General features: G+C 43.1%; 1 protein-coding gene across 5 annotated transcripts in view; it reads right to left on the reverse strand.

The window, feature by feature from the left end:
* Positions 1-14: 14 nt before the first annotated feature.
* Positions 15-20,638, reverse strand: part of cux2b (cut-like homeobox 2b) — an 86,530-nt gene continuing 65,906 nt past the window's right edge. For 2 of the 5 annotated variants that reach the window (XM_053421559.1, XM_053421558.1), the window contains exons 5-21: positions 18,303-18,443; positions 17,294-17,453; positions 16,677-16,765; positions 16,373-16,439; positions 13,289-13,337; positions 12,376-12,471; positions 11,009-11,200; positions 10,850-10,908; positions 10,702-10,750; positions 10,416-10,512; positions 9,561-10,190; positions 7,802-7,903; positions 6,782-7,620; positions 5,208-5,373; positions 4,727-5,032; positions 4,443-4,631; positions 3,901-4,326 (exon numbers count right to left, since the gene is read on the reverse strand). In XM_053421559.1, the coding sequence (XP_053277534.1) occupies positions 4,037-4,326; positions 4,443-4,631; positions 4,727-5,032; positions 5,208-5,373; positions 6,782-7,620; positions 7,802-7,903; positions 9,561-10,190; positions 10,416-10,512; positions 10,702-10,750; positions 10,850-10,908; positions 11,009-11,200; positions 12,376-12,471; positions 13,289-13,337; positions 16,373-16,439; positions 16,677-16,765; positions 17,294-17,453; positions 18,303-18,443 (3,521 nt within the window). In that variant the 3' untranslated portion in view covers positions 3,901-4,036. The other 3 variants (XM_053421560.1, XM_053421557.1, XM_053421561.1) reach the window with 2 other exon arrangements.

Consider the following 20,638-nt stretch of genomic DNA (forward strand, 5'->3'; position numbering starts at 1 on the left):
ACCACACAGCAGGATCTTAAACAATTATGTATTGAATGATGGCTTACATATGCAATTTCCAAGACGCTTGGCATACTTTAGTCCACTCTTTAACATTTAGTAGCCTGACATGTGAGGCATAAGACAGTTATTTAAGCCTGCAGGACACTTCTCTTTATTGGCTCACAGCTGACTTTCAAAAGGAAAAGTTGTCTTTGTGACAAACACTCAGATTGTAAATTCTTTCCTTTACAGCACTGAATGGAATCATTCAAAAATTTCCCAGACAAATTACTTCATTATTTAGTGACACATGTCAATTATAAAATCAGACCTATTTCTAATGTGTAGGGCCGCTGTTATCAAAAAGCTTAGCTTTTTTCTGAATCAGGTGAGAAAAGCCCTACACCCCTCTTAGATCACACTCTACCACAAGGCCTTTCTCCTGTGAGAATAGTGCATGAGGCATATGATATGGCACAAAACAATCTTGACTTGAATTTAACTGCTAGTAATGTTTACCGAGTCGTTTGGGGGTTCTGATTCATGATGGCTTTTTGAGAGCCAAACATATCAGTCGCATCATGCATGGACTTCACTAATGTAAAAAAAAAAGAGATTAAGTGCTGATTCAATGTCCCTGTGTAAGAACAATAACACAAAACACAGTCTATCCCTTTGTCAAGTGACCAGAATGGATTTGCATGCAAAACAATGAGATGGGCTTTACATGTTGAGATAATGGTCTGAGTAAATACACTTCCTTTTCAATCACATGTCCATGTTACCATGAAAGATGACGAAAATCCAATGAAAGAAATGCCACTTCTAATCATACAGTATATTATGCACAAAAAATGGTGGTACGAAAAACCAGAGAAAAATCTTCTGTGGCTCCAAGAGAAAACATGAACAGTTTTTTAGAGAACAAAGTCTACTGATCTCAAAAATGCAACCCATCCACCTCATCCCGGTTGTGCCAACCTGCACTGTACTTTGACAGATCTGTGTAATGAATTACAAAACAGCAACAGCCCTCTGACAAACCACTGCTTCCAGTGAAAGGTTGCAATTCCCCTATACTTAGAGCTTCCACGGGCCCATTTAATATATTATGAAGTCATTCTCTACACCACGTAATGTTTTTTATCATAGTCAGAACCACTGAGGAGAGCAACTGTTTCAGTAAAGCTTTAAAAAGCAAGACTACCCTGAGAGAAGGTCTAAAACGTGGGCAAGCTTGCCAGACCAGAACTGGCTTGAATGGGTTTGGTTTATTAAATCTGTACACTCTATTTCAATATAATCAGCACATTTTGTTCCAAGAATGTAAGATATTATTTTTTTAGTAAATGTGTAATATATATCTCTACATAATACAATCCAAGTCCTCTGAACTATGTAGACATGTGCAAGTGTTTACTACCAACTTCAACGATACAGTAAAGGCAAAGACTTGTGGACACTAAGTTAGGATAATGTTGATATTTGAATTTTTCTTGAGTCCTCACAATTATCAAAACTCTAAGTGCTGTAAGTAGTTCATACACGAGGTATTGAATATCTAGTTAACTGTTCCGAGTATAAAATAGAGGCAAAATACATAAAGAACATTTTGCAAGCATGACAAAGAAACTTCTACAGACACAATAAACAAGTGGTTAAAGATAATATGAGGGGATACCTGTAACCTTTTGTGTCCTTGAATATAGTCTACTTACAGATTGAGTGTTTTCATATTGATGGGAGGTCATACTGTGTGCATCATGCTCTCAAATACGGTCAGCCCCAAAGGAGGTTCATTTCCAGCTCTGAAGAGTCCTGAAGCTTTTCTTATCAAACTGCCTAGCTTAACAGCATCTCAGTACAAAGAGGTTGAGTTGTTTGATCAAGTATACATTTTTCTAGATACAGTAAAAGATGCATTTTGAGAAAGTGCACTCCATCTGGTGAGGAGGGGCTTCATTGGCTCCCCGTCTCTTCACACAGCAGCATATTCTTTGTAAAAGACTGATTTTGCCTGTTAGAACTTCATCTCCACTCGTCTGGGGCATGATACAAGTACGTTCCCTCCGTTGATTCAAATAAGTGTGGTCATGTTCATGTATAAGAATGAAACGCATGGTCACAGCATGATGTGCATCAACATAATCTGAGGTAAACCAGGTGTCCTGTGTCTTGGCCCGTTACAGTCTGAGAACAAGTGCCTTTAGAGGGTCAGAGAGGTAAGTCTGAAAGAAATCGTGTAAACTTTGCCAGCAGGAGCACGAGGGCCCTAAACTGTAAACCTCAAGGATTATCAAAAAAAAAAGAAAGAAAACACTAAAAGTACTTCTTAGACTTAACGTTAACTTTTTTCTTGTTTTTTGCAGGGTTTTCAACTTTTTTTCTTTTCTTGTTTTCGCTCAAGTATAATCACAGGTGACTAACTACAGAGGATAACAGGGTCAGGTGAGTACCATGCTACATCAGGTTTAGAGAAGGCTATTGCAGACAATTCTACAACATGTACAACCACATTTTATACGTGTGAGTTACAAATATTTCAAAACATATCACCGAGAAACTAAGTACATACAAGATGTTGAATATTTAGAGTCTTAAAGGACTATCCCTCAGTCAGTAATAGGATTTCATGTTACTTGACTTAAACTGTCCAGTCTTACAGACAAATTCTGAAAAATTGCTATTCAAAAAGTAGCAAATTTGGTCAATGTCTCTTTTCAAATAGTTATAGTGCTTTTAATGGCTTAAGACAGGGGTCTTTTTTTAATCTCACCCAGTGGCAATCTACAGAACTTCAGTGTACATTTTATGACACCATAGCTGCAAAAGTCTTCTTGTCAAGTCCAAAAGGTAAAACAACAGCTTATGCTGTCACATCTATTTCAAAGTAGTATGCATTATCAAAAACAAAAACAAATACACATATATAAATCTTTTTTTTTTTAGTTCTTGCAGGGAAGTTAGCCATATGTGTAGCTCTGCATTCCTGTTTCCATTGAGTTTTCAGTCTGAGAGGACAGGCCTTCAGGAGCCAGGCTCCGTTAAAAGTCTTCCGGAAGATTCTATCTGAGACGCCCCTGTGTGCCGCGAGGGTCATCAGGACTAGCTACAAGTAAAAGGGGGGCCTTAAAACTCCCATTCCAGTGTTTCTTCTCGATTGGCTGCTCTCTCTAGCCTGTGGATGATGTTATTAAGGTTGGCCATTTTCTCATTGCGTCTCTGAGAGCTTCTGTTGAGTTTGGGGCCTTGGAATGGAGGGATCTGGTTAGGTTCCAGGCTGTGATTGGTGCTAGTTGAGGGCGGGTTGGGCAGCGAGGGCGATATTGGAGCAGAGGAGGACGGGACGGGGGAGACTGACATCATGAGGCCGGGTGAAGATGCAGCAGAGGGGGAGTTCAGGGAGACTTCCAGGCTGCTGCGGCAGGGTTCCGACGAAGCCTTAAAGCTGACTGGGTCAACAGGTGACTTTCCAGGGTCTTCCCCATCGTGCCGGGACTGACTGGCTCTCTGGGGTCCATCTATGGAGACTGCCACAGGGTAGAGCCCTTGAGCTTGGCTGCTCATCCCCTCTTCGTGCCTCAGGCTCTGGTGGCCAGCGATGGAGTCCTCATGCTCGTTTTTCAGCGGCGTGCATTGTACTGCTGCAGAAAAACACTGAACTCTCGACAGTTTCATGGAGCCCTCCTCCCCCTCGTCTTCCCTGTCCAGTGCCTCCTGTTTGACATGAGGAAGTGCTGTGCTGGCGCTCAGAGGAAGGCTGGAGTGGATGTGTCCTGAGGGCTTCAGCAGCCTCCTCTCCTCTCCATCAGAGTGGGGGCTCCGCGTCACTGAGGGGGAGTAGCTGTGCTGCTCGGCATCTGTGTCATTGTCTGGCAGCCCCTCCATTAGCACCTCCCGTCGCATCCTGGACCTGCACACAAACACTGCTTGTTAGACAGGCAAACAATCACCAGGATGTTTACATTTACTTTTCTACTTTACACGTCAGGAATTCAGTTGAAACTAAACGTATAGTCGTCTTGAAAACAGCCGAGGTAGCCATTAGCCAAGTTTATTGGACTAGCCTGTAGTTGTGGAACCAGTTGATGACAGTGTTGGTTTTGAGGTTGAGCTGGGCGGCCAGTATCTCGATGGTGTTCTGAGAGGGGTAGGGCTCCAGCAGGTAGGCCCTTCTCAAGGCTTCCTTCTCCTCAGCTCCCAGCACCACCCGGACCTTCTTCACCTGGCTGTAGGGGCACAGGTCCAGCGAGACCAGGGCCGGACTCACACACTCGGAGCGAGTACTGGGTGAGTCGCTGTCCGAGCCGGTGCTCAGCAGCCCGTACCGCCTTTTCAGATAGGCTGGAGGGAAGACAGTGATTTCTGGCATAAAGAACAAAACACCAAGAATTTCTCAAACCTGAACTGAAACATGTGATAATTATGTCTTTATTATTAGTTTAGTTTACTGTACACACCTTTCTTCTCCATCTTCTTCATGGCCCTCAGCTTGTCTACATTGTGAGGATCGTTGAGCCACAGCTGCATGCGGACAAATGGCTCCCTGCCTTTCAGACTGAGTTTGTGCCACGGTTTGGGTCTGGAGAGCAGATCTGACACCGAGCCTTGCGTCAGACCCAGGATGGTTTCCCCGAAAAGACGCTGACCTGTGAGGAAAGAAAAATACACAGTGAATGTAGGACTTGTGTTTGCATCCATAAAGGAGCCTCAGCTTATTCCCGGAGGGTAAACTCATACACACCTAGGTTGTTGTCTGTTAGAACCTCCTTGACCTTCTTTGTGATGGCATAGGTGTCCAGCTCGGAAGATATGGCCACCAGCTCCTGGATGCCAAGGGGGTTTGAGGGCTGATGCAAGGCCATGAGGCTGGGGGTGGATTTCCCTCCCTCTGTGTGGGGGGGCAGCCCGAGGCCTAAGCCCTCAGGCTGCTGGTTCTCTTTGCTGCTCTCCAGGGAGAGGCTGACAGGCTCCACCAGGGGACTTGGGTGGCTCTCCGCTGGGCTTGGGGGTGGGGAGGGTGAGGACTGTGCCGTTACTGGGCTTTTATCTGAAGGTAGGAGACATTACAGAAAAATCAACAACCCCTATAGCCTACATACAGTCATTGCAGTATATTACAAAACTGAAACAAGTTAATTGTTCTATTTTTAAGTTTAAGCAACATCTGAAGTGGGATTTGTTCCTGTGGAGATGAGTGTATATGTTACAAACTGCAGCCTTACCCTGAGCGTGGCCTTGGTTAGTGGGCTGGCTGAGGCTCTGGCCCAGCTGGTCCAGTAACCACAGCTGCATGCGGATGAAGGGCTCCCTGCCTTTTTGGGTCAGCTTGCTCCATGGTTTGGGCCGAGACAGCATGTCACTGACGCTACCCTGAGAGAGCCCCAGCACCTGCGCCATACAATCACAGGTTTACAGTTATAATACTTTGATATAATAATAAACATATAGATGACAATTTACCGATTGTCTCTCACCGATTTATTTTCCCTAAAGAAGAAAATCATTTTACTCTTAATGAATGGCTCCGTTGTTACACTTACCGATGACAACCACTAGAGGGAAGCAATACACCATTTATATTTATGCAAACTTGTCCTCAGTGGAGGAGGAAAAAAAGAAATCCACAGATAACTTTAGCTGCAGTATTCAGTGTTAATGTTTGATTGTGATGTAATTTTCTTAAAAAAATATTTGAGGTCATCCATCAACAAGGGACACATTTTCTATTCCTTTTCATTTTTGAACAGGGCAGTTGAATACTTAAAATCAACCTTACCACAAGAATCAGATTTTACAAAACCACCAAACAACAGCGGATGATATCTACATGGAGAACACTGCGCTAAAACCTGTTGTCAACCTTTCTCCATGTGAGCAGAGACAACTCATCAAGGAAGTCATGAAAGATTACAAAACATCCAAAGAGCTGCAGACGTCTCAGCTGATGGCTCAGCTGGGGGGGGGGGGGGGGGGGGGGTGGCATAGCTGCTCATTCATACTTACAGAAAAACACCTGAACATTTTGACAATTATGTTCTGTTTAGAGGAGGTTAAACATGGGACTTCTCAGACGACACAGCTTCTAGTATAACTATAAGCTATAAGATTTAAATCTCACAAGTAAGATAAGATATAAATCTATAAGTGTTTTCAGCATCTTGCCCTTGACACTTCGGCATTCAGATGGAGAAGACCTGCCGACCTTCTGGTTTGAGGATGACCGCTCTACCCCTCAGTCACAGCCGCCCATTATTACATAACTAAGTGTGGGAAACATGGCCTCTGATTAGTGCCAACCAACTCTAAAAGAGACTGGTCCAGTCATTTTCACATGAGATTGACAATTATTATCAAATTATAAGAAGCTCTTGGCTTCTGCTATTGCTGTTATTAGGTTAAAAAGAGCCAATACATTTTTCACATGGAGGAGTTTGTTTACTGCATATATTGATATAAATCTGTAACTCTGCCAAAAATCTTAGTTAGATTACCTTAGTATAGTATTTCATGTTGTCTGAAGATCTGAAACCACATCTAGGGTAATGCTTGAAAAGAAAGGTTGAAATTTTTTTTCCATCTATGGCTTCTTATAAGAGACAAGAGAACTGAATAATATAGTCAAACACCCATTCAAATATTTCCGTATTCAGTTTATTCCTAACTGCATATCACAATTATTAACTTAAAATTAATCAGTGTTCTCTTTCCTCTTATTTCTCACTGTGGGGAAATACGCTTATCATTTGCAGGTTGTGTGTTTGACACGATGTGTTAATATGAAGGAGCGACATCTGACCTTTTCACCAAAGATCCTCTGACAGATGCCGTTCTTCGCCAGCTTCTCCTTCACCTGCCTGGTCAGCTCAATGGTGTCCACCTCTCGATACATGTACATCTCATACTGCTCCGGAGTCAGCGGCGGCACGGTCGGCTTGAGGGCGCGAGGGATGTACGCTGGGTAGTAGGATAGGCGCCCAGGGCCAGGTCCTGGGGATTCGCCGCTTACTGATGTATCCGACTCCACCTTCACCTCCACCGGCCGACTGAGCCCCAGCTCGTCCTCAGCAGCAGAGGCCTCCTCGCTGTTGGGGAGAAACTCGCCGTTTTCCAGACGTGGCCATGGCCGAGGCAACGCAGAGGGCCCAGAGGAGGAGGAAGACAAGGAAGGAGAGACGGAATTGAAGGGCAGAGAGCTACCTCCTCCGACTAGCCCCATCGACCCCCGCTCTTGTGACCAGTGCTGATCAAAGTAGGTGCCTACTTCACCGATCTCTGACTTGACTTTGCGGATGATGTTCTGGACAAAGGCGGCGGGGGAGAGCACACTGAGGGGGGTTTGCGGGCTGCTGATGGGGTTGGCCATGCACACGGTAACACAGCCCCCTTCCTCCTGTTTGATGGAGATGGGTAACGGCAGGCCCCTGGAGCGCTCTGGGGGCCCTAGACGCTCCACCTGTGCTCCTGAACTGGCAGTCGAGGCCCTCCCACAGGCCTCCATCTCCATCAGCACATGCTGCTGGGCCTCCATCTCCCTCCTGGCCTGTTCTAAGATGTTCTTTATGGTTTCATCAGAGCCGCTGCCAGCTCCATTACTGCTTCTGCCTGATGAGCTGTTCAGAGATGACTTGCCATCACCTGAACAAGAGAGAGCCACATGTTGACACTGACACGCACTAAAATATCTTTCCACTTTGTATGCATTATAAAGTAAATAGAGTAATAGATCAAATGTTTAATGAAAATAGTCGACATCATTCTCAATTAAAAAAAATCAATCAATATGGCTTTGACTTATGACTCGCAGCTCCATCCTCACCTCCCCTCTGGGACTGGATCTCCTTCTTGGCCTGCTCCAGGATATTCCTAATGGCGTCGTCTGACCCAGTTTCAGGAGTTCGGATGCGCGGAGTGATGCTCCCTGCCACAGAGGGTAACAGAAAGAAATAGAGATAGAGCGAGAGGAGAGAGGAGGGGGGTGAGTGGGATGGTTGATCAGAGAGCAGTTCCAAGGCTTTGCTTTTGACTGGTAGATCAATGGCTGCCTTTGAGCGCGTGCTGTCTGAGGTTGCAGTATACGGGAAGCTCAACTTTCAAAAGCTGTGAATCTAGGGAGAAAACAAAGTTTAAAAGTAACATGGCAGAGGAAGCCGTGAAGAAGTCAAGGATTGAGGTCCAAGTAGATTAGAAGGTTTAAACGTACACAGGTCCAGGAGCATCTTCAAAAGACCTTTTTTAGAACAACCTAGTTCTTTTTTAGGAAGCCTGGGCAAATACAGTGACAGCGGATTAACCATCTAAATACCAGGGTGAGGGGTAAAGTTTATTATAGTGATGATAACTGGTTAATACCGAACTACTTGCTGGTTAAAATTAGTTTAACTGTCTCATATTGTCAACAAGAACCATGAAAAGACCAAAACTAAGTCCATTAATTCCTATTGAAGGTATATTCTTCTTTTAAATTGGTAACAAATGTATTTTAAATGTTTAACAAAGATTAAATTATCTTAGTTGGGTATTTGTAAACAACAAAATAAACAACAGTGAATTAAAAATTAAACTACACTAGAAATACTTTTTAACGTCTTTACTGAGCTCTACATAGATCAAAGTAGATATATTATCTATGACTGTTAAAGGGAAAGGTGAATTAATGATATAAGGGAAAGTTGTACACTCACTGTCATGCTTATAACACCAGCATATATATAATCATTTTGGATCCATTAAATGCAATGGATCAATATTTTCTCAGTTTTAGCAGAAAAAAACGTTGTTACTTTCTAATGGATTTCTGTGTTGATTCGAGCCAGTTCTCTGCTGTTGGTGGATCGTACTGTAATAATAGAGTGTGATCGTTCAGGCTTTGACCACAAAAACTCAACAAAAAAAAAATCATCATATGTTTAATGATCTTTTCATTAAATATAAAATAATACGTCGCCAGCTTTATTCTCTAACAGTCATTGGAGATGAATGCAGTGGATCAATATGGGTGATGGTTCTGACAGTTAATTCACACCCACTATCAATTGCAAGTCAGTGGATTAGAAAATATGGTGAGGAAGGTGACCTGTTTAAAATCTGAGCAACTGTCATAACCCATGCTACTTCTTCTATTTGTATTTAGCTGTATAGCTGTATAGAAGTGTTGAAAGTGGCCATAACTACATAACAACACATTACTTGTTACATAATCTCTCAAAATTGATTCTGAATGTGAATTTGCAGCAACTGTAGGCGAGGCAATAGATTTTGGTGATTGAAGCCCTAACCCGAGCCCTACTCTTTCTAGTTTGGCCAATCATGGCCAAGGAGCTTTGATTGCTCACAGTTAAACAGATAGTGTGGAGAGCAAAAGAGGCGTTACACATTGACCAAAAAGGAATTAGAGTTTTAATTTATCTGCATTCATATGCAGATAGCCTTTTCTAAAGATCGAAAGTTAAAATAACTAAAACACCAACAGAGAGTATCACTGTTTGTGTTTTGTGTGGAGAAACGTTGGACTCATGTGATAGAATAAACTACATTTTCACAATATTTCCCACCCTGTCACTGTCATCTCCACTCACCTCTCTGTCGGACCTGGATGGTCCTAAGTGCCAGGATGTTCTGTTCATCAGACAGGAACTGCTTCATCTTAATGAAAGGTTCTTTGCCTTTCACAGTTAGCTTCCTCCAGGGTTTGGGTCTTGCAAGGATCTCACTGACCGAGCCCTGGGAGAGGCCCAGCACATAGTGGCCAAAAACACGCTGGCCAATGTTATGCTTGAGCAGCTGCTCCTTCACCTGGAAGGCAATCTCGGCTGTGTCCAGTTGGTCCTCATCTCCTGCCGTCGAGCTGCCGCTTTCTGAATGGTCGCTGGGCAGGCCGGCGTCAACACTACCTGCCGCTCCAGACCCTTGAGTCGCTGACATGAGGGCGACTTTCGCTGCGTAGAGGGCCGTGGGAAAAGCCATGAGGGCCTCCTTTTTAAAGTGTGGGGAAAGGAGCTGTCTGTGGAGGATGTGGTCTCCTGACTGTCTGTCCCCGGAGCACGGCGACACAGAGAAGGGACGGGGGAGATCGTGGCTGGAAGAGGAGCTGTCCAGGGTGGGGGTGCCGGGGCTGGGGGAGCCACGGCCGTCCACCTGAGAGGAGGACGAGTGGGAGCCGGGCGGTCTCCCCATCTCCCGTCCTGCATCGTTGGACTGGTCATCATCTGGGGACAAAAAGCACACTGTCATTCTCTAGCCTGCTCAGTTAATGTAAAGAGGTTTAAGTCTGAAAAACATTGACTCCAGAAATCTATTGAACCTGACCAATGAGCTTCAAGCACTCAGTGAAATATAGAGAGTTCTAACTCTCTACCTCTTGAAACCCCAAGAGGTAGAAACTACTTAAACAAGTAGTTATAGACATTCAACACGAGCGACATTCATTTTACCATTGCTGTGCAAAATCTGGGCCTTGTCCACCAGATACTTGTGAGATGGAAGAAAGGCCTCTTTATCCAGCAAAAGAGCCTCAGCCTTGGCGGACTGCTATACACACAAACAAACAAACAAAGAAACACAAACACACACACACGCATGCAGACACATACACAAACACACATTCACACAAAAGCTGTTAACTTTCAATGAATGAATTACAGAAGCTTTAGATATTCAGATACTGGATGAAGTATTCTGATGCCTGTTTGAAACTGCTGGGTGCAGGAGGATGTGTACCTGAGATGAGCCGCCGTTTGCTGAAGCCATCTTCATTACCTTAAGGATACTATGGACAGACACAACATGCCATTAGAGTTCACGTTTTTCTTGATTTCAATTGACATTATTACGAATGAGTAACAGTTTTTTTACAACAAATGATCACCTGAGTTCTGTTTTAATCTCTTCATAGTCAATCTGGGATTGCAGTTTAGCTTCTAATCTCTGAAACGGAAAAAAGAAGAAATTATTTATTTATTTTATCAGAATCACTGAGGAAGCGTCCGTCATGTTCTATTACTCCTCATGTGTCCGAGACGCTCACCTCAATAGCTTCTGTCTTATAGGCCAGCTGGCGTTCCAGCTCCATGATCTGATTGGCTGATGTCTCCTGAACTTCCTGCAGCGTGAACTGCAGCCGCTGAATGTTTTCAAGGAGACAAAGGATTTCGCGGTCTTTAGCCAGCAGAGATGCCTCCAGCTGCGAGGGCAACACCTCGCCCTTTTCGTTCTTCTCCTGACGAGGCGAGAGAGGAAATGTGACGGGAGGTGTGAGGGGGAGAAGGAAGAAATATGATGAAGGGAGTGAGGAGGAGAGAAAATGAGGACAGGCAGTGAATCACAACCTCTGCAGTGCTCATGTTATTCAGACAGGTGGAAAGTGGGAGGATTCGACTTTAGCAAAGACGATGTTGATGAGGTACAATTAACACTCGGTTTTTCTCTCATGCGATTTAATGTGATAATGAGGAATCAGACACAATATTTCTGAACCAATTTAGAACCATTTGACAGCTCTATCCACAGACTTGTGCAGAACAATTGTCTGTCTGTCTTAATTTACATGAGGTAGTCACAATGTGAAAATGTCATGGGAATATTTGAAGGCCTTGTGTGATCAAGCTGATGAGTATCTTTATGTATTAGCTCATCTTTGCTTTGATAAAAACAGAAACACAAAGACTGGATGAGTCCAAGTCCAGTCAAAATGGAAAATAGAAAATCTTAGAGTTGAACAATCTTATTATGTTGAATTCTGAGTTTCACTCTAAGAAACATCACAACATCACAATACAGTAGCATGCTAGAAGTTGCTAAAAAAATAAATAATAAATCTTTATATATGTATAGCTCTTATCTAAACAAGGTTACAAAGTGCTTCACAAGATACATGGCAAATAATAAAAATAATAAAATAAAGATAATTAGTGGATGGCGATCCTTACCCAAATAAAGGTAGGATTAAAAGAAAAATCTACTTACAAGTAAAAACTTTTACGTAACTAAACTTTAAAAAATTGTTGGTTAGTCTGTATGTTTTTCAGCAGGATTAATCAAAAACTACTGAACCGATTTCCATTAAAATTTATGGAGATATTGGTGCATGGTTCAAAGAGAACCAATTACATTCTGGAGCAGAATCCATTATTTAACATGGCGAGACATTCCTTACACTTTGGGGAAGTATGCACTGTCCAAGCCCTGTTCTAGTTTTATATATACATTATAATAAGATGCTAAACTAATAAAGTAGACAAAAAACCTACAGTATTCACCTCTGAAATGTGATGTAGCTGAAGTACAAAGTAGTAATAATGGAAAATCTGTGGGGAACTTATACAAAAAAAAAACTTCATTCTCACACTTACTTAAAAAGTAAATGTTTCCCACATTGTGTCACATTATCCTTACCCTGCTAGTGCCCTCTGCTGGATGGCAGTTCCACTTGGTGGCACTGGCTAACTGCTCCTTTAGCCTCTCCACTTCCCTCTGAGCCCTTACTGCACTCTGTGCACAGACATGGAATCACAGTGTTACAGTTCTCATACACCAGCCACATCACTCGGCTAATGAGATGATCAAGGTGAGACCATATCCTGTACATAAATCAAAGCGGGCGCCCTTGCTCTGAAATGTTTCAGAGCCGAGCAACAACAGAGCAGGGGCCCGAGCAGACAAGTGCAGCCACCGGTTTATTCTGCTGAGGGTGCTGCTTAGTCGGCCCACTTTATTCCCCAAACTGTTTACCTGCTCTGTCACACCCGGCCCGCTAATTAATGATTCGTTTTGAGAACATTTATCTAGGAGCTGCTGGCAGAGAGCAGCAGAGTGAGGAAGAGACTGTGTGGGGGAGAGAGAGAGAGAGAGAGAGAGAGAGAGAGAGAGAGAGAGAGAGAGAGAGAGAGAGAGAGAGAGAGAGAGAGAGAGAGAAGAGAAGGAGAGAGAGAGAGAGAGAGAGAGAGAGAGAGAAGCAGAGGGGAGAAGAAAGGAGCAGAAGAGAAGAGCTATCACCAGGATAGGAAGCAATCAAGGCAATGAGATAACTAAGAACCCTGGCGTTCAGCGCTCCGGCATCAATCGCGCCCGGTAGTCTCCTGTTCTCTGCTGAGTGGAGCCGTGCTGCCATAGCGTGCCCACCGACGGGGGATCAAGTTTATACTCGCTAATCACACACACTCAGGGGAGGGGAGGTGTAAGGGGGAGGAAGGGGGGGGGGGGGACAGGACGGAGAGTGTCTAATTAAAGCCAGGGCTTGATTACAGGAGTGATTACCTCAACGAAGGAGCATCTCAATCAGAGAGGCGCAGAAGACGCCTGAACTCACCTGGTTTGCTTTCTCAAGATTCGCCATGATGGCATCAACCTCCCCTGCCCTGGAACACAGACATCAAGACAGAGAGACAGGATTACTGAGAAGCAAACACACTGGAGAAAAAACAACAAGCTCAATTATTACTACTCATCTTGTTAATTATATAAAATGGTTCTACATGACACAATAATAATAGTCATAATAATAATTTAGCCAATTTTAAACCAACTAGCAGCAGTGAGAGGAAACACAAATAATGTGATAATAATGTAACACCTGTGTTGTACATGTTTGCTAGATAATGGAATTCTCATTGTAGCCCTACAGCAGCCATTCAAACAACAAGTACATTGACATAGCCCCTTGTGATCTGTGCACACACCAACTTAATAATGTATTTGTATTAAAATGGATGTTTATCTTCTACTGTACTGTACTGTACTGTACTGTACTGTACTGTACTGTACAGTGCTTGGTCAGTACAGGGCAGTACAGGTAATTTTGATATAAGAGACAAAATCGTGAGGAAAATACAATCAAATGTATTTATAAATAATTTAAAAAAAACATTATCATTATCATTACCAAGTTGTTTGTGAATAGAACATTTTTTTATGTAACATTGGTAAAGTAATGAGAGGTCAACCAGGGAGCAGGTCTTGAATTCAGAATTGCTACAGCCTTATGTGTCACACATGTCCTGGTAGACGGCTCTCAGCCAGAAAATCCATACTCTCACACATCAACATCATACTGTGAGCTGCTTATACCACATTAATATCAGTTATGGGAGGATGAATATTATAAAAGTCTCTCAGTGTAACACGTTAATAAAACGACCTCGACAAATGAGTACACACCTCTGTAGGTCTGAACAAAAACTGGAAATGAACACAAAATTAGAGAAAAGAAAAATGAGGTCAAGAGTTGACATTCCTGCCGTGTAAGCACACACATCCTTAGAAAATATCAAACCGATTTTTTTTTCTCTTTTTTTAATAGTTTTTTTTAATAGATATAATCAAATTATCCTGTTATAATTATTTTTGCATTTAATTTTTATTCTCCAATTTGAGATTTGTCTCCTCAGTACTCTTCAGAGGTTGAACTCCAACTTGCCTCCATACATTTCACAATCAGAGTAGTCTAATTTAAACAGGAACTCAGCGGGATTATTCATGAGGTTTGTTTGAAGTTCAACAGTTTCCTCTTGCACACATGGGACCTGATTTTTCAAAAGGTAGATAAGGTGGAATTAACGAGGATGTTGTGATTGATTTAAATATGCACATAGGGTTTTTTCAAGTTCCAGGACACAGTAGTCCTTTCCACCAAAAGGAAAAAAATTCAAAGAATAGATTACTCTTTTTTCCACCATTCACATTCAATTGACTACATTCAGGCTCTCTCATGTTTACACACCTAACCGCTCCCACTGTCTCACATCCGACTCAAAACAGGATGGTGAAGTACGCTAGAGCACAAAGTACACCCCTCTAATATTTCTACAGTGAAACGTGGGATCAGTGCGACTCGTCTCATCAGGCCCTGGTTTCAGAGGGTCTCGCTCGTGCCCCGGTCCTATCAATAAGGCCAGGATATATGGTGCCCTGCTGACAGCCAACACTAACAGGTGTCAGCTCCACGTTTAATGAACTTGTGCAGTACGGAAAATGTTTTGTATTGATTACCTGCTCAGCTGCTCAAGCCGAAGCAGACAAATAGTCTCTCTTATCAACACTGAGGAAACAGTCAGTGAGAGTAATAGAGGTGAGCCCGGTGTTCAGAGGCTCAGGGTCGGGGACAGCTGGAGCTCTGGGTTCAGAAGTGCTACTGTCAGTCAAGAGGAATGTGATCAGGATGCACACACACACACACACACACACACACACACACACACACACACACACACACACACACACACACACACACACACACACACACACACACACACACACACACACACACACACACACACACACACACACACACACACACACACACACACACACACACTATGTGACACACCACAGAGCAGGGATGGTCTTTCAAAGCTGCTGCCACACGCGAGAGGTGGGACCGAACTAAAAAGCTGTCCAACCCAACAAAATGGATGGCAGTGGGTCCAGAAACATCAGTTCAATTGTGCCATGGATTAGGCCTGGGAGGAAAATCCATTAGCGGCGGCTGCCTGTGCTCCGGAGCACAACCCAAACAAAGGAGTGTTTGCTTTGAATGTCTATCGACATCCTTCATACAAGCTCAGATTCATTTCAGGCGTGCGGTGGATACATTGCGCTCAAAGACCAGGACAAGGTAGAGTGTTTTCTGAAGCAATCTTTAAATGGAGCAATTCTTCTTGAGGGCTGTCAAGGCCCAGCTGCCGGTGAAGGCAAACACAGACCTCTCTCATCGACCAGCATTAGTGGCTGAGTCACTCTTACTAGCTGCCTTTACAATGGCATTCCTCCGCTCTACACTGGACATGAGTTTATGCGGGAAAAATAATGATGAGCGGCTTCAGCACCTTAAGAACTAGAATGTGCATTTCAAGTGCTCAACAACACGCAACTGGGGGGTTTACAAGTTTAAAAATATAGATGGGGTATACAAAGTACCTTAACAGGGGTATAATAAAAGCAGTTGTTACATTTACTTCTTTACTGATAGTAAATGTTTTCGTATCTGTACTTAACTTGAGAAGATTTATTTTTAGGTACTCACTTTTACTCCACTACACATATCAGCCAATATCTGTACTTTCTTCTCAATAACATTTTCACAATGCATTATGTTACATGACATTATACTAATCACAGGCAAGTATGATGTGGTAGACCCTTGCATTAGGGAATAGGCTACACTCGGCAAGTACATTTAATAAACTTATTAAATGTACTTTTCATACTTGTACTTCCTTACATTTACTCAAGTAGAAAAGTGAATCTGGTACTTATACCTGGGTACATTTGTCTTTTTATTTCTACTTTTACTTTAGTAAAATGTTTGGGTACTTGCACCACCACTGAATAAAAAGTACTCTTAAAGGTAGAGGTAAAATAAATGCAAAATGTAAAATCTGAAGTACAGTCTTACTTCTTTGTCATCTCCTCATTGTATTTACACCGCAGGTCCAGCAGCTCTGTCTGTGCCGTGTTCAAAGCTGGTGAGACACAAACAAGGGGAATATTAACTTTAAAGAAAAACACACACATGAACTTTGACCTTTAAGATACATTTCTGAATTCAACCAATTAGTGTGGGCTCTTATATTTATGTACACAAAGCAGCAGCGTTTTCAGCAGGGGGCACCACACTGCAATTATACACATGCTGGCTCTTTAATAGGTTGGAATTAAATGAAACAGCGACGGTATGTGCCGGTGTTTAAACCACTCACATGAATGCAGAACCTTGATGTTCTCGTCGGCCTCTGACAGTCTGTCAGCCGAACTAGCATCAGCCCTCTCCTCCTCCTCCACCTCCTCCCTGAGAAAGAAACCCAGTCAGTTCCCCACACTACATCATGGCCACACCTCTAATAATACAATATGCAGATTCTTGTCTTGAAAACAGAAACTAAAACATCCGTGAATCCAAAATCCACTCCTCCCACCCAGAAATAACATGTGAGGTAAAGTTCCAACAATAAAATAAGCACAATGTTTATTGTGTGTTGGGGCCTTTCGGGGGCCACAACCTCTAATAACCACTTGCTCTTGTGAAGTTCTCACTGCCGTCCAAAAAATGACAACATGTGAGGGATCCGTCTCTCAAGATGGACAGAATTGCAATAGGTGCCACGTGTTACTGTTAAGATCAGTTTTATATTAAAATGAAAAAATGTAAATATTGTTGTTCAAATTAGCATAAGTATACAAACGACTATGTATTGGAAAAATTATTTAGGATATTAAGGTTGAATCCTTGATAATCGTACATGTCTAATAGAATAGAAAATTACTCATCTCTTTAGTCTTTACTGAACATAGACCTAACGTTCGCTATAGTTCTCACCCTCTGTCCTCAGCTGGGTCCCGGTAGTTCTGCTGTGGAGATCCTGGGGCCCCAGGAGCTGGTGTGCTGTTGGGGGTCATCAGGGAGGCTGGAGAACTGGATTCTGGGGCCTCTCCAGCCACTGCTGCCCCTGACACTACAGGATCATCCTCTGGGGGCTCTGCGTGGCAGGAAAAGGCTTGTATGAGCTTAACCACTAGAGCAGAGGTGTTCAATTAAAGTTCAGAGATGGAGAAAGGTCCTCCAGCAAAGGTCCAGAACTACATAATGTCTGAAAAGCCGTAAGATTCAGTGCAATATATATTGAAATGTATCGTCTGTGTGTCGTCAACACCTGACTGTCAAATCAAAGAAAGTATGATGAGATAATATTGTATGTTTATTGTCAGTTTTCACATTGAACTGGAGGGATTATACCCAAGTGCCTGAATGAAAAATAAATGCTCTATTGTGGTGTCGAGTCAAAAATGTAATGCATAACATGAAACTTTTTGAATCAGTGCATCTTAAAATTAATTTCTTAAGTTTAAATAATGAATAAATACAAATTTAAACTTTAGTTTTTTTTTCTTCCGTTTCTCTGACTGACTTCTCTAGTTCAGATCTGTCCACCGGCTCTGGATCCAGAATGCTTTTTTAAAATTTGCAGATTCGATTGGCTGTGTGGCATCACGTGGGATGATTTATAAGAGATGCAATTGGCCTGCGAGTTTCCTGGGCCCTTAAACCAGAGCCGTACAGGATGGAACCGTGCGGTTAAAATAGAAATGTATCTGTTATAGATGCGGGTCTGGGTAGGACAGCGTGAACACGAACCACCTATTAATGACCTCTGCACTAGAAAGAATCCATTGATATATCATAAGGTGACTTTTTTCTACACAGGTATATTCATATTAACTACCCAGCAATTCCAGACACATACAGTAGCAGCAACTTCAGGTCTGCATTAGAAAAACATAAGCATGCAAGTAGTATTGCTCTTCATTGTGTACAGTTTTGACCTGACCTGTCTTTTCAAGGCACTCCAAGTGTTTCTTCCAGTGCCCGCTGATCTCTCGTACCAGGGCCTCACTGTCCGGGGCCACGCTCTGAAGATGCTGCAGCCTTTCCTCCAGGGTGTGTGAGGCCTCCAGCACAGGAGCTGGATCTGTGAAAACAGACAAAAACAAATCTCTGAGGAAAAAAAACTACTAAGATCCACATGATATACAGACACTCCTACTTTTCAAAAAAAGCAAAATAGCTGTTTTACTGTGTGCACTGCCTGTAAAGCACTTTACAGAGTTTTCTGCATCGCAGCTTCAACAGAGGCACTCTATTCCGCTGAGACTTGTTTCCAAAGAGTGACTCTTAGACTTTCCACACTCCTTTGAAAATTTCACAGGCTGGACCGAATGACACAAGTTCTGTCCCGACCCTTCACATGTTCAGAAATCTAATCTAATGAGTCTGCTCACATGCTGGTGAATGAAAATGAAGACAAAAGGACTTCCGTGAGTATGTGACACAGTCTTGAGTCCCGAGTATACACCTAGGCAAAGTGTAGAAAAAGTCTGCTCCTGAAAAGGGAGCAAAAAAAAAAAAAGCGGGATTCTTTAACACAACAGAGGAGCTGTTTTGCAATGCATGCGCGGCAGCACTGGGCCCATGGGGCCAACTAGGAGGCTGTTTCTCAGCTAACAAGTCTCCTCTGTATCATTTGATCATTTAAATTATTATGCCAGGAATTCTCAGGAGGCAGCTCGGCACTCCACATCACAGGGCTGTTTTTAATCTTCCCCTTCCCTTTCTTCCCCTCCCGAAAAGTTCAACAGCTCAGAGAGAGAGAGCTGCTCCTGTTGTGTACCTGCCTGCTGAACACCAAAGGAGGTGACTTCTAGTGCCAAAGCACAGAGAGGGAAGCTCAGGGGAGCTCCTTGACAAGGGGGGAGGCAAGATGTAGAGCCACGCGCGCACACACACTCACACACACTCACTAACACACACACACACACGCAGCCCTTCAAAACTCTTAAAGAGGAGGAAAATCGCTGCTTTGCTGCACAAACTTTTCTCCCACAGCTTTCATCCGCTCATCTTAGACTTCTGTGTGGAACCCAATTGGATCCCTTCTTCAGTATGGGCACTGACTGAAGTGGCTTTTCATAAGAAGTTGGAGCCACAGACGTTTATACTTTGCCAGATGTCACTGAGAGAATGCAAACTCGGAGGCGACAGGCCACAAAAATAAACGCTCATCAAAACTTCTGCAAAGTGCAATTTGTTGAAATCCTGGCCGTGCATTGCAGCTCGCTATATCTGCATTTTCATCAGACAAAACATTTTGGGCCATTTAATTGATTGGGCTATTTTTCCCAGGCCCGTTTACAGTCGAGCAATGTCGGCATTCATTGTTACACCAACTGCAGAGATATTGCATCAGTCACAAGGGACATCACTATTAAGAGCACAGCTCTTCTAAGACAAACAGGATGACTTAAAGCACTGCTTTCCCATCGACCCACTGTCACAGAAATCACTTTATCAGCCTCTTTCCCATATATCCTTTCAACTTTTAATGATCAAAGGACAGAGATTATAGTAAGGGATCTCTCACACATGGACAAGCCAGGATTATCAATCAGTGGCAGGGGAGGAAAGTCAAGTCAAATTTAAAGTGAAGGGATATAACTTAAGACAGTACACAAATTTAACCCCCATCAAAGTAGAGCAGCAGGGATACTCTCCAGGGGCCCGGGATCTACTGTTACTGACGGGGAGTCCACAAAGACCGCGGATAACTTTGGATAATAGAGCTAATTGATGAAGCTAATAAGGAGCACCTAGTCTTCATCTTTTTAGTGCAGCCCTGATGCCGCAACCGCCAGATAAAACCGGGAATGGACGAGGAATTCAACTCCGACCCGACCGCTCACGCTCCTGTTAATCAAGAAGTACAACACGGCTGACAAGGCATTATGTACGTCGAGTGAGTCACATCACTCCTGGTGCAAATAAACGCTTCAGTTTTTAATTCATCCCTTATCTTAATTACGGATGATTGGATGCCTGCTCTGAGGTCATGATAACTGATTGGGCAACAGCAGCTCGTTTAAGCTAATAAATCACAGGACATTTAATACATCATCATCATATCGGCCGAAACGCGGGCCCTGGTGTCAATGTGAAAACAGGAACGTATCTGTTCACTCGCAATAAGAAGCTGCTTGCCATTAAAGAATAATTCAGCTTTATTAAGACCTGAGTCATATTTTTATTTTGACCATTACCATTATTTCTGCCATCATAAGACCATATTGCCAAAGTACTGAGGTCTGGGAAGGTGTGACGATCGCTACAACA

The sequence above is a fragment of the Pleuronectes platessa genome, chromosome 4 (genome assembly GCF_947347685.1).
Source record: "Pleuronectes platessa chromosome 4, fPlePla1.1, whole genome shotgun sequence".
In the NCBI taxonomy this organism is placed as follows: Eukaryota; Metazoa; Chordata; class Actinopteri; order Pleuronectiformes; family Pleuronectidae; genus Pleuronectes; species Pleuronectes platessa.